This window comes from Grammomys surdaster, unplaced genomic scaffold (genome assembly GCF_004785775.1).
Source record: "Grammomys surdaster isolate TR1022 unplaced genomic scaffold, NIH_TR_1.0 270, whole genome shotgun sequence".
Taxonomy (NCBI): domain Eukaryota; kingdom Metazoa; phylum Chordata; class Mammalia; order Rodentia; family Muridae; genus Grammomys; species Grammomys surdaster.
This window is the reverse complement of record NW_021604711.1, coordinates 3,595,868-3,608,595: the sequence shown is the minus strand read 5'-3', so window position 1 is coordinate 3,608,595 and position 12,728 is coordinate 3,595,868. Positions and strand designations below refer to the sequence as shown.

The 12,728-nt window shown below is 43.0% G+C and overlaps 1 protein-coding gene across 1 annotated transcript; it reads right to left on the bottom strand.

Moving 5' to 3' along the window:
• Nucleotides 1-2,072: 2,072 nt before the first annotated feature.
• Nucleotides 2,073-2,999, bottom strand: LOC114628684 (olfactory receptor 1019-like). The gene has a single exon (XM_028776637.1). The coding sequence runs from the start codon at nt 2,997-2,999 to the stop codon at nt 2,073-2,075; it is 927 nt and encodes a 308-aa protein (XP_028632470.1).
• Nucleotides 3,000-12,728: the final 9,729 nt, after the last annotated feature.

The following is a 12,728-nucleotide window of genomic DNA, read 5'->3' as shown; positions in this document are numbered from 1 at the left end:
TCCCTCCCTCCCTCCCTCCCTCCCTCCCTCCCTCTTTCTCTCTTTCTCTCTCTCTCTCTCTCCATTCCCAGTCTCCAGCACAGTAAAGGTAGGTATGTGTTTGGTGCTTTGTGTCTGACTGGGTGTCTGTAGTTTGTTTGCTTTCATCATTATATAGTCCCTTAAAACATTCAGATGAGTGTATCACACTGGTTTAAGTAGATCAATACTTTTTGACTTGTCAATGTGACCCACACCTGGCCCCTGTGTCCCAAGCAAGGCTAAAATTAGCCTCTTGGAGTCTTCACTGACTTCCTGAAAGTAAGAAGAAATAAGCCATGCCTTCGGAGCCACATGGTTTGTTTGAGGATAATTTATAAGATTCCACTTGCACTCTGTCCATGCAGTGTCCTTCAGCCTAAACTATTAGCCTAACATCTGGGACCCTCCATACAGGGCTGGAGGAAGGAATCCTAGACTAAGAAGAGATGGCAATTAAAGAGATGTTTAGAGCATGGGAATGAAGATTGCTATTTAGATAAAAGTTAAGGAAGTGAATGTTTAAAGTTCATCAGCTTGGAACAAAATCAGAGGTTGGTTCAAGTGTCTGCACTAGCAGAACAATCTGACATCCAAGGAACAGTTTGAATGATAAAATGTGTTGCTTATGGGATATCCAGTGCCAGGGGCCTTCCCCACCGGGGGTCCTAGCTTACAGGGCAGCCAGCCTGCAGAGGTGATAAGGAGTCGGTGAGGGGAGAGGGGAGTGAGTCAGGCCATGGGGTTCAGGGGAATCTCCAGCTCTGACTGACTAGCAACCAGGTGCTTTATTTTTACAGGTGTCACAGATCAAAGACTAGTGGTGATCCAGGTGCTACAGACTATGTCATTGATTGTCTCCATTACATGTCCAGGGTTACAAGTTAAGTTAAAACACAAACAGAACAGATTTTGTTTTTATTATCAGCCCTATAACTCCAATTTAAAGAACCTAAAGACTGTCTCCGCCAAAGCAAATGCATACATTATGTGACAGCCTGCTTTTAGGCTGGCAATGTTTGTAGTTTTAAAGAACTCCAGACAAACAAAAAATACCTGAACTGGTCTTCTTACAAATAGCAAACACTAACACCTAACTCCACTTACTGTATATTTCATCATCTATGCTATAAAGTAGGAAAAGGTTATTTTAGTCAATCTAACTTATTTACTGAGTTTTATATCTCCAGAAGTATATCCTGTATGACCCCCTTTCTTTAAACTACATTTTCAGAGAACTCTAAGCCTATAATAAGAAGAGACCTTGAATCTGTAACCGATTCTCCTGGCCAGTCAGAGTTTGTCAATTGTGTCTGTTTACCCTGTACCAATTACACTTTTGAGTTTGCTCAGGGACTGCTACCCTAAGGAGATTCCTGGAGTAATGGTTCATCTAGGGATGTGCTTATCTGTGCTGAATGATCTCCAGAGCATAAGGAGGACTTCCAAATAGTGGCCAGATAGAGTTAATTTTAGGATTTTCCTAAAAAGACTCAGACACAATCTTTCGCAGGAAAAGACATAAATCGAATCATAATGCAGAAAGTCCCCAAGAATGCAACACACAGAGACCAAAACCCAAAAGTTGGATATAGAAGGACAGCGAGTGTAGCAATGCATTCAGCTTTGACGGAGCTGTGTCCGGCCGCTGTGCTGGCTTCAGGACTCTTGGCACTTCCAGGGGATACACCTGTACCAGTCCAGGAAAATGAGGTTTTACAAAATAATGGAAATTCATATTAGTGGCCTTTACACAAGGGTGATAGGAAAATCCTGAGAGTCCTGTCTCCTGTAATGAGTACTGCTCGGAAAAAAGAATTCCACAATGATATTAGGTGGAGAATTTGTTTGCTTTTGGTTTTTATTTTTTATATGTATGAGTGTTTTGCCTACATGTATCTAGTGCAGGAACTCGGGAGGCTCCTACAGGTCCTCTGTTTTTATCAACAATGTTAAGTGACATAGGAAGGGAAAGAAAATTTGAGGGGATAAATTGCCTGACTCCATCAATAGTTATCAGACCCTAAGAGCCACACACTGTAGTCTTCTAGGACTCAGTACTTCTTCCCACAATAAAGTTTCTGTAGAGCAAACTTCATATCTTTGTTCCTCAGGCAATAGACAACTGGGTTCAAAGACGGTGTGACTACAGAGTAGAAAATAGATGCCAGGCGACCCAGGGTCGGCGAGTACTGAGAGGCAGGCCTCAGGTACACAAAGCTTCCAGTTCCATAAAACAAGATGACCGTGGTCAGGTGAGAGGAGCAGGTAGAAAAGGCTTTCCACCTGCCATCCACTGAGGGGATACGAAGAACTGTGGCCACAATGCCAATATAGGAGACCACCGTGAGGACTAAGGAGCTCATGACAGTGCAGATGCTCACCACAAAGCCCACCTCCTCATTGACATGGTAATCAGTGCAGGAGAGTCTCATGACTGGAGGGATGTCACAGAAGAAGTGCTCAATGACATTGGGCCCACAGTAGGGGAGGGAGAAGGTGTTGGAAGTGCGGAAGGCTGAGTAGATGGCCCCACCTACCCAGGCAGTGATCACCAATGAAGAACAATAGTTCTGGCTCATGATGTTTCCATAGAGCAGTGGTCTGAGGATGGCCAGACACCGGTCATAAGCCATGGTCGTGAGCAGATAGCATTCAGTACATACAAATGTAAAAATTATGTAAAGCTGTGCTACACACTCAAGATAGGAGATGACTCCTGAGCCTGTGAAGGATATAACCACTGCCTTGGGGATGGTGGCTGAGGTATAGCATATGTCCAGAAAAGACAAATTCTTCAGGAAGAAGTACATGGGAGAGTGGAGCCGACTCTCTCTCATCACAGCCATGATGATGGAGAGGTTCCCCAGGAGTCCAAATGTGTAAACGAGCAAGAAAAATGGGATGACCACCAATCTCAGCTGAGGGACATCTGAGAAGCCCCTGAGGATGAAGTGAGTCACTCTTGTGTGATTGGACATGTCTGCTCAAATTGTGTTCAGATGCAGTGCCACACACAGCTGAGGGAGAGGACAGAAATAACAGGCAGGCTCAGAACCTGTGTATACAGGTCCATGTTGACTACAGAGGCATGGCTTTTATCAGAAAATTAAGATGATGAAGCAGCCTATCTGGCAATTCAACGAATTGAGGAACAGGAAAGGGAAAGGAAGAAGAATGGGAAGAGAAGCAATAGAGAAAGGAGAAAGAAGACACACCTGCCAAAGCTCTCTTGCTTGTAAATTCTCCATGGAGTCAAGTGAGAAGCAGTTCCCTGTACTTATTTTCCATATATTGAAGCAAATCAACTCTTATGGACATTTTGATGTTTAGAAGGTAGATGTTTTATTCTTTTAATTTTAATCATTAACACATGTCCTGCTGATATTCTGAGTCTCTTTTTTTAATGCTAATTCACCTCATATACTTTCTCAGTATAGATTCCATTTATTTTTCTTGAGAGCCTTTTTTAAGTTAAAAAATAATTCTACCAACTCCACTGGACAGTTTTCCTCTATTGAGGAGCACATTTAATGTAAAACACTTGAGTTTCAGGTTTTTATAAACTACTGTTCCTAGAGACCTTGACTTCATTTCTTTATTCTTCTGTTCTTTTCCCCTCTGCAAATGCATGCGTAGAAGCAGGTCCTCTTCCTCTGGGTACAGAGATGGTCAGTGTGTGATGATGAGCCCTTGCTGGACGATTGGAGATTAGATAAACCAAAGCAATTATCTGTGATCTCCCTCAGACATCAATCAGCCTGGAAACCTAGCTCTGAGCCAGAGTTTTCTACAGAGTCAACTAGGAGAGAGAGAGCTCAAGTGTGTGGCCAAACATAATCCCTCAAACCTCACTGGATGCCAAACATGCAGCCTACTGATTAGGTTTAGTAGAATATGTTGCATCCATGGAAGTGTCTACTGCTCTGTCCTTTTCCTGGTTCATCAGCAGCTCTAGAGAAGACATCAGTCACAGGTGGCTTAACAGGAGAACCAAGGCTTCCACTATTGTCATGCATTGCCAACCCTTGACTGCACATGTATTTGGCTGAAGCCATCCTGATTACCCCCATGTCATCTGGGAGCAGGCAATGTCAGTCATGGGGGCTGAGGAAGGCACTGGCTGCAGCCTGGGTGCTGTATCCGTATCTGGGCAGTTGGGTGGGGGAGGGTAGTGTGGAGATTTCCCTTAGAAAAGGCAAATGTGCACAGCACTTGTGAAAAGGCAAAGTTTGCAGAAAGTACAACTGCTGATATACTCTGGGTAGGAGAGAAGGTCTTACCTGGAATTCCTGATACAGCTTAGCAGATATGTCCTGTCACATGTGAGGAGAACACTTGAAGGAGCTGGGTGAGAAGGAATAGGTATGGATGTCCTGATGAAAACTTCAAGTTTCCTGCAGTTTTGAAAATGTCGCAAAAATAAAACACAACTGTCTTCACCTAGCACAGAAGTGAGAAAGCTTCTGTGTGTCTGGTAGGCATGGACACAGTGCCCGGCCTCTACTGCTCTCATGATCCCTCAGTCTTGCACCATTGCCTTCAGAGCCAGTGCATTAGGCTGTGACTTATGACACTGCAATGTTCTGCTGCCAGCTCAAGATGTAGCTCGTCCCTTGATCCACAGTATAACAGCTTCTGTGCACTGACCCTGGGGAAACATTGCACCTATGAAGTTGCTTGGAGGAGCAGGGATCCCCTTGGCTTAAGCTTTCTCTCATTAAATTATTTGGATTTTCACAAGATGCCTCCGAATAATCAGGATTTCCCTCAGGACCCTTCTCCCGTTCTCCCAGGGCTGCAGGCTTCTATGTGGTGATGCTGATCTCTCTATTACAGCCTAAGTCCGTTGTCTCTCAGTTCAACCTCCTCTGGGTCCTTGAGACAGAGGCCAAATAAAGTCAGATTCTTTATCACTGGAATGGCCCTATCCCAGTTTCTGATAGAGTCATTGTCCCCTATGAAATCCCATGACCTGAGCCTCTACTGTCATTTCCCAGGATTGTTCTGTTGCAAACTCTGGCTATAACCCTCAGTGGTTTTTTCAGCCCAAACTTCTCTACATTCCACAAAACAGTCCTTCCAAAGACTTAGAAGCTAGCTAGTCGAAGTTATCACAACAATGGCCCTGCTTCTCCAAACCAAGTTTGCCCTCATTTTGTTTCCTATTACTGGGATAAAATACAGGAGAAAGGGTTTCTTTTACAATCAACATCTCAGGATATAGTTCACCATTATGGAGGAATCACAGGGGTCAGCCCAGGCCAACTTGACATTAAAACCAACCATCACAAACACCAAGGAAAATATGGGGACATTTAACTCAGGACAGACTGTGAAGATGGCTATAAGACCATTGTAAGAGACAGTAAAAAAAATAGCTTGAATATATAAAACTTCGCAATAATCATGTATGTGATTCAAAACTAGTTAAGAAAATTACTTTCTATGTGCAATTAAAAAGTGCAGGGTATTCCTTTCCCAGAACCTCTTCTACTACTCTACTCTCTGTCCATCCCACTCATTCTCTGTCTGGGCTTCCTTATTATTCTTGCTAATGAGACAACAGAATCAGAAGCCACCAGCTCCTAAAACCACTGGCTTGAGGTTGCTTTGGCGGCCATTGGCTATCCAGGACCCTAGCACACTGATGAACACTCAAGCAAGAGCCATGAAAGGCTCTACCATACTCTAAGATCTCACCAGACTGAGGACCAGGATGGTCTTAGAAGCATAAGACAAGGATTTAGGCTTGGAATCCAAGGCTGGAATCAAACCCACAGCCTTGTGTGCTGGACAAGAGCCCTAAACATCATGGTCCATCTGCTGCCACAACTTAGACCTTTGAGTATAGGAAGTGGTTGCTATATCACTATTTATTCTTGAAGTTCTTTTCCTGGTGGAAAAGGGTTCATCATAATCATACACTTAATATTTTCAAGCATAAGTAAGTTAATGTTTATTTATTGATGTTAAATTAACAATTTTTATAGGATCAAAATGTATGAAGTACAAACAATATAGTTTGATCTTTTTCTATTTTATTACAAAAGATCTATGTACTAAAAAAACTAAAGGCAAATTGTACTTAGTAAATATAGATTCATTGTAATTCCAATACTTGGCACCATTATATTAAATATGAGGGTTATTAAAAGTTACTAATAAGAAAGGCCATCGAGCAGCTTCAGTAACTGCAAACGGTCCTTGGATTTGCTAATACAAAGCTGACCCAACTCCAGACCAAAATCTTTAAAAAATATTAAAGTGATTATACTGTTTCCTTTCTTGATGAAGGTTTTAAATACCGAGCCAGGTTAGAGTGAAGACCTTTTGTGCAAACCCACATGTCACAGAGAGAGAGAGATATTGGATCAGTAAAGCTGACTCAAGCCCCTTAAACAGGAGAGATAGAGGCCAGGCTCTTCTCTCAGCCCAGGGTACAGAGCCATGTTCATTCTGAAATGGACAGTGTTTAAGAAAAAGAGAAAGGCCTGGCAGTGGTGGTGCATGCCTTTAATCCCAGCACTTGGGAGGCAGAGGCAGGCGGACTTCTGAGTTTGAGGCCAGCCTGGTCTAGAGTGAGTTCCAGGACAGCTAGGGCTACACAGAGAAACTCTGTCTCAGAAAAAAAAGAAAAGAAAAGAAAAAGAGAAGAAAGGAAGGAAGGAAGGAAGGAAGGAGGGAGGGAGGGAGGGAGGGAGGGAGGGAGGGAGGGAGGGAGGGAGGGAAGGAAGGAAGGAAGGAAGGAAGGAAGGAAGGAAGGAAGGAAGGATACATGGAGTGAGAGATGGAGTGAGGGAGGGAAGAACTCTTCATTTTTTGCTCTGCATCTTATAAGCTGCCCCCAGTTCTACAATGCTTCATACTCCAACTACATTCAGACTGATGCTGGCTTTGTATGATCTTAAACTCCCTCAGTGCTGTCACAGGGAAACTCCTGTCTGTGGCTGCAGAGTCGTGTTGGGCCCAGCCCTGGCTGACCCCAGCCTATCTCTGCCTTGGCTTCTCTCTGCCTTAGTGTCTTCCAGCTCTCTCAGACTGCTGGCTGTGTCTTTGATCAAATTATTCCCATGTTTAGGCCTGGTGTTCTTGAGTTCTTTGGATGTCTTGAACTTTGTTTCTTTTAATTTTATTTGTCATGATTATGTGTGCCTGACGTCAATGTATGGAGTCAGTTCTCCTCTCCACGTGTATATGGGATCTGGGGATCAAAATTTGCTCAGCAGGCTTGTGCTGCAGGTGCTTTTGACTGCAGAGCCATTTTACTGGTTTCATTCAGCATCATCTGCCAACTATGATGCCACACAGAATATATACCATCTCTTTCACATTGGATTAGGATATTAGCCTGAATCTTCTGGCTTGGGTATCCCCAATGTCTCTTCATATTTCTTGTGAACTTATTTGGGATCCAGACATCTGAAATTTCACTAATCAGTCTTTCTTCACACACTTCTTGGCCTCTTCAGCTTTATTCTGGGAACTAATGAGTCCACTCTGAACTTTCAGAGTCCGTTTAGTGATAAGACAACTTTGCCAGATTCTCCAGGAAGCTCTTCATCGTGCGCTAATTCCTGTCCAATGGACCTGGTAGTGTCCTGCTACTCAGAGTAACACCAGACAGCTCCTCTGGTCCTGGTCTAGATGCATGATGTGTGTGTTTCTATCCAGAAAGTCCACACAAAAGCTGAAACATTAGAGCCAACTCCAGTCTTGTCTCCCTCGATGTAGGGAGAAGCTGAGTCCATGGCATTGACTCTATGCTCTTCCTGCACACTGTGTGGCACTGTGGGATGGGCACTGTGTCAGAATGTCTTTGTGAGGTTTCCATGGGTCTTCGTATGGCAGCCTCTGTTTTCTGGAACCTCACAGAGGATCTGAGTCTAAGAACTGCCCAATGGACTGCTTTGTGGAAGCAAGGACCTATAGCTTCTTATACAGAATAGCTTCTTATTCTGCTATAACACAAATCCTCATCTCCTGCCCCCTTTCAAATCACAGAATTTTTATTTTGGTGTTGCGAGATATTTTGATATATTCAGACTCCAGAGCATTGTCAAATGTACGCTCTGTGGACATTTTCTTCAGTTGTTTGGACTGATGAATAAATCATTTAATCTCTTGACCATCATTCTCGATTTATTTTTTTCAGTGTAATAGACTATAGCCTGCCTTTTTATATGTTGCAGCTCACTTATTCTTTGTCATATTTAGTAATCCATTAGAAAAGGCCAGGTGAGGAGCATCCTTTCCTGTTTTCTTTAAGAGCTTTTTAGTTGTCACATTTGACATTTGGTAATTGTAGTTTGTATTTGCTTGGCCCAGGGAGTGGCACTATTAGAAGGTGTGGCCTTGTTGGAGTAGGTGTGGCCTTGTTGGAGGAAGTGTACCACTGTGGAGGTGGGCTTTAAGACCTTATTTCAGCTGCCTGGAAGCCAGTTTTCTTCTAGCTAGCTTCAGAACAAGAGGTAGAATTCTCAGCTCTGCCAGTGCCATGTGTCTTAGTTAAGGTTTTACTGCTGTGCGCAGACACTAGACCAAGGCAGGTCTTATAAAGGACATCATTTAATTGGGGATGGCTTACAGATTCAGAGGTTCAGTCCATTTTCATCAAGGTGGGAGCATGGCAGCATCTAGGCAGGCATGGTACAGGCAGAGCTGAAAGTTCTACATCTTCATCTGAAGGCGACTAGCAGAATACTCACTTCCAGGAAGCTAGGATAAGGATCTTAAAGCCCACGCCCACAGCGACACACCTACTCCAACAAGGGCACATTCCAACAGGGCCACACCTTCTAATAGTGCCACTCCCTGGACTGAGCATATACAAACTATAACATCATACCTGCCTAGATGCTGCCATGCTACCTGCCATAATGATAATGGACTGAACCTTTGAACCTGTAAGCCAGTCCCAATTAAATGTTGTCCTTTATAAATTGTCATGGTGTCTCTTCAAAGCAATGAAACTCTAATTAAGACAATATTTTTTTGTAGAAGATATAACATGTTAATTTTACTTTTTGCAGGTCAAACAAAGTGCCTCAGAAGTTTCCAGAATGCACTTGAGTGAAACAAACCAGACACAGCAAGACAAATATCACACATTCTCACATACTTATGGAAAAGAATAAGACAGTCTTACAAAAGTACACAATGGAGTACAGATCACTAGAAGGGGAGGTGTGGAGGAGAAGAAAACAAATAAATTCAGAGCACTTCTATGGTCTAGGAAGGATGCTAAGAGACAATGGCGGAGGTGTCAAGGATAGTAGACATGACTAATCATGACAGATACACATATGAAAATATCATTAAATCTCATTAATTTATACAACATTGTAATAAAGGTTAATTCGAAAACTCATATTGCATGGAGTTTCTTCCCCATATAGACAAACCCATTTTAAAATCATTGAAAACTATTCTGAGAACAACTGAAAGAACAGGTCAAATGATCTGACCCAAAACAGCTGCCCTGGTGGTTTGAATAAAAATGGCCTCCATAGACTCACTATAAGGAGGTGTGGCCTTGTTGGAGGAAGTGTGTCACAAGAGGTGGGCTTTGGGGTCTCAGATGCTCAAGCCAGGCCCAGTGTCTCACTGTCTTCCTGCTGCCTGCTGATCCAGATGTAGGGCTCTCAGCACCATGCTTGCCCAGGTGCGGCCACGCTGCTCACCATGGCAATAATGAACTGAACCTCTGAACTGTAAGCCAGCCGCAATTAAATGTTTCCTTATAAGAGTTGTCATGGGGGCTGGAGAAATGGCTCAGAGATTAAGAGCACTGACTGCTCTTCCAGAGGTCCTGAGTTCAATTTCCCAACAACCACATGGTGACTTATAACCATCTGTAATGAGATCAGATGCCCTCTTCTGATGTGTCTGAAGACAGCTACAGTGTACTCATATAAATAAAATAAATAAACCTTAAAAAAAAAAAGAGTTGTCATGGTCATGGTGTCTCTTCACAGCAAAGGGAGCCTTAACTGAGACAGCTTTCTTAGAAGTGATCAGGTTTACAGGGAGTGACTAGCTGTTGTAAATTCAAAAGTGTACAAAGCTGGTCAATGACAATGTTTTGAGAAGCTTAGGATGAATGAAACACATTAAGATTCTTTAGGCTCTTAGAGAAATATGTCCACTAAGGACCACTGAGAAGCTGGTGCTCAGAGGCCCTGGTTTCTCCCAAATACGATCTTTCTAAAAGACATGTAGACACGCCAAACCAACACCTGAGAAGCCAGTTTATCTCTTGATTTTAGTATAATTTCTGGTATCCTCTATCTCTCTCTATTTTTATCTTTAAAATATTTTTACCTCTTCCTTAAATGATCAGCTTCCTTCTCTTCTATATAAACTAGTCTTTTTGTTTCTTTCGTCTCTTGTGTAATTCTGTGATTTATTTCCAAGTACCTTTGTTTTACTTTTTTTGTTCTTTGTTGTATCTATAGATATGCTTGATACAAAAGCCTTAAAATACACAAGGTTTATTTATTTTACTTTATTGGCTTTGTGGGAGGTAGATGGGAAACTATGATTTTAAGATCTGATGTGTGTGCAACTGTGAAAGTTAACTGTATATGGAAAGCTTCCTGCCCGGTGTGCACTTTCAGCACGGGACAGCCCTGGCAGCAAGTTAAGGATGAGGGCAGAGGGTTTGTTGAAAGCAGGCAGGAAAAAGCATGGTTATGGCCCCAAAAGCACATCATTTTGAACTCTGATTAATAACCAACATCCACAAAGTCTATGCATAAAAAACATGCTGAGGAATGGTTCCTATTCAAATCTTTTTTATTTTTTATTATTTATTTTTTCCTTTTTTATTAGTTATGTTATTTATTTACATTTCAAATGTTATCCCCCTTCCTGGTTTCCCCTCCACAAACCCCCTGTCTCATCCCCCCTCCTCCTGCTTCTATGAGGGTGCTCCCCCACCTCACCACCCTACCATTCTCCTACACTGGGGCATCAAGGCTCCACAGGATCAAGGGCCTCCCCTCCCATTGATGCCCGATAAGGCCATCCTCTGCTACACAAGCAGCTGGAGCCATGGGTCCTCCCATGTGTACTCTTTTGTTGGTGGTTTAGTCCCTGGGAGCTCTGGAGGGGGGGTCTGGTTGGTTGATATTGTTGTTCTTACTATGTGGTTACCCCTTCAGCTCCTTCAGTACTTTCTCTAACTTCTCCACTGGGGTCCCCATGCTCAGTCCAATGGTTGGTTGTGATCATCTGCATCTGTGTTGGTCAGGCTCTGGCAGAACCTCTCAGGGAACACCTATACTAGGCTTCTGTCAGGAAGTGCTTCTTTGCATCAGCAATAGAGTCTGGTTTGGTGTCTGCAGATGGTATGGATTCCTATGTGGGGCAGTCTCTGGGTGACCTTTCCTTCAGTCTCTGCATTTCCTTTAGACAGGAACAATTCTATGTTAATATTTTTTGAGATGGGTGGTCCCATCTCTCAACCAGGGCCTGTCCCTAACCTCTGGGTATGTTCTCTACAGGTTCTTTCCCCCCTTTGTTGGGTATTTCAGCTAATGTCATCTCTGTTGGGTTCTCAGTTCCTCAACCCCCACTGCTGCACACCTCAGTTCAATTTCCTGACCCTATATACTTCTCCCCTGTCTCATCCCACACCTGATCCTGCCCCCCTTTTTCCCTCCTCCTCCCTTTCCCTCCCAGGTGCTCCCTCCCTCTATCTTTTAAAGGAGAGAGTTTTCCAGTCAAATTCGTTCTTCGAAAGCAGAGTTGAGGAAACAGGGTTCTGCCAGCTTATTCTAACTCTAGCTTTACAAAAGACATCAGGTCTGCTGAGGCTTCCCTTTCTTGGTGCGTCCCTCTCAAAGACGCTCTGGGACAATGACAGTTTCAACCCCAGGGTAACTCTCACTCTTTAGTCTCTTAATTTCCCCAGAGATTCCAACTTTCATCAGAAGTCTGCCTATGGCTGTACTCACAAGACTCACCAAGAAACTCTGGAAACCTGTCTCAGGAGGTTGTCATCTTGTTAGCTTAATGAGTCTCATGACTATTGTCCAAATACTTCATTTACAAAAATTTTTTTTTACATCCCAAAGTCTCACCTCATTATTTCAGCCATTAAAGCCTCTGGTTTTTCCCTCATTGTGCCACATTCTTATATGGTTCTTTGACTCTGCAGGGAGAATGGGGAACACAAGCTGGCTGTCTATAGGAAAGCCGTCTACACAATTCCAGTGCTGGAATAACACAGCAATACCAAACATATTCCTAAATCTTCCCAATAAGAGAGTGTGGACATCAGTTAGTGGCTTCATTGATTTTACTTAAAATTTTCACATTGACTTTTGCCTGCTCAAAGTCAGCGTCTACTAAAACACACAGAGAAGTATGGCTGTAATGAAGGCAATTCAAAAGGTGACATTTTTCATGCACTAGCTGATGATATCAGGCATAGTCACATCTAAGACAGCAGCAACCACACCCCAAACCACCCACAGGAAAGTCACTACTACAGAGATACAAGGCAGCTCTAAGAAGAAGGACTAAAAATGGAAGTCTCAGCTGTCACACTGGTGGAGTCAGTCAAACTCATTAATGATGTCATGTTCATGAACATTGTTTTCAAGGCTGGCCAGGACTATGTAGTGAGGCCTGGTCTGACTAAGCATAAAAAGATAGATAGATAGATAGATAGATAGATAGATAGATAGATAGATAGATAGATA

What these genes read in the sequence shown, in the direction of transcription:
- LOC114628684 (XM_028776637.1), bottom strand. Translation starts at nt 2,999, where the DNA reads ATGTCCAATCACACAAGAGTGACTCACTTCATCCTCAGGGGCTTCTCA.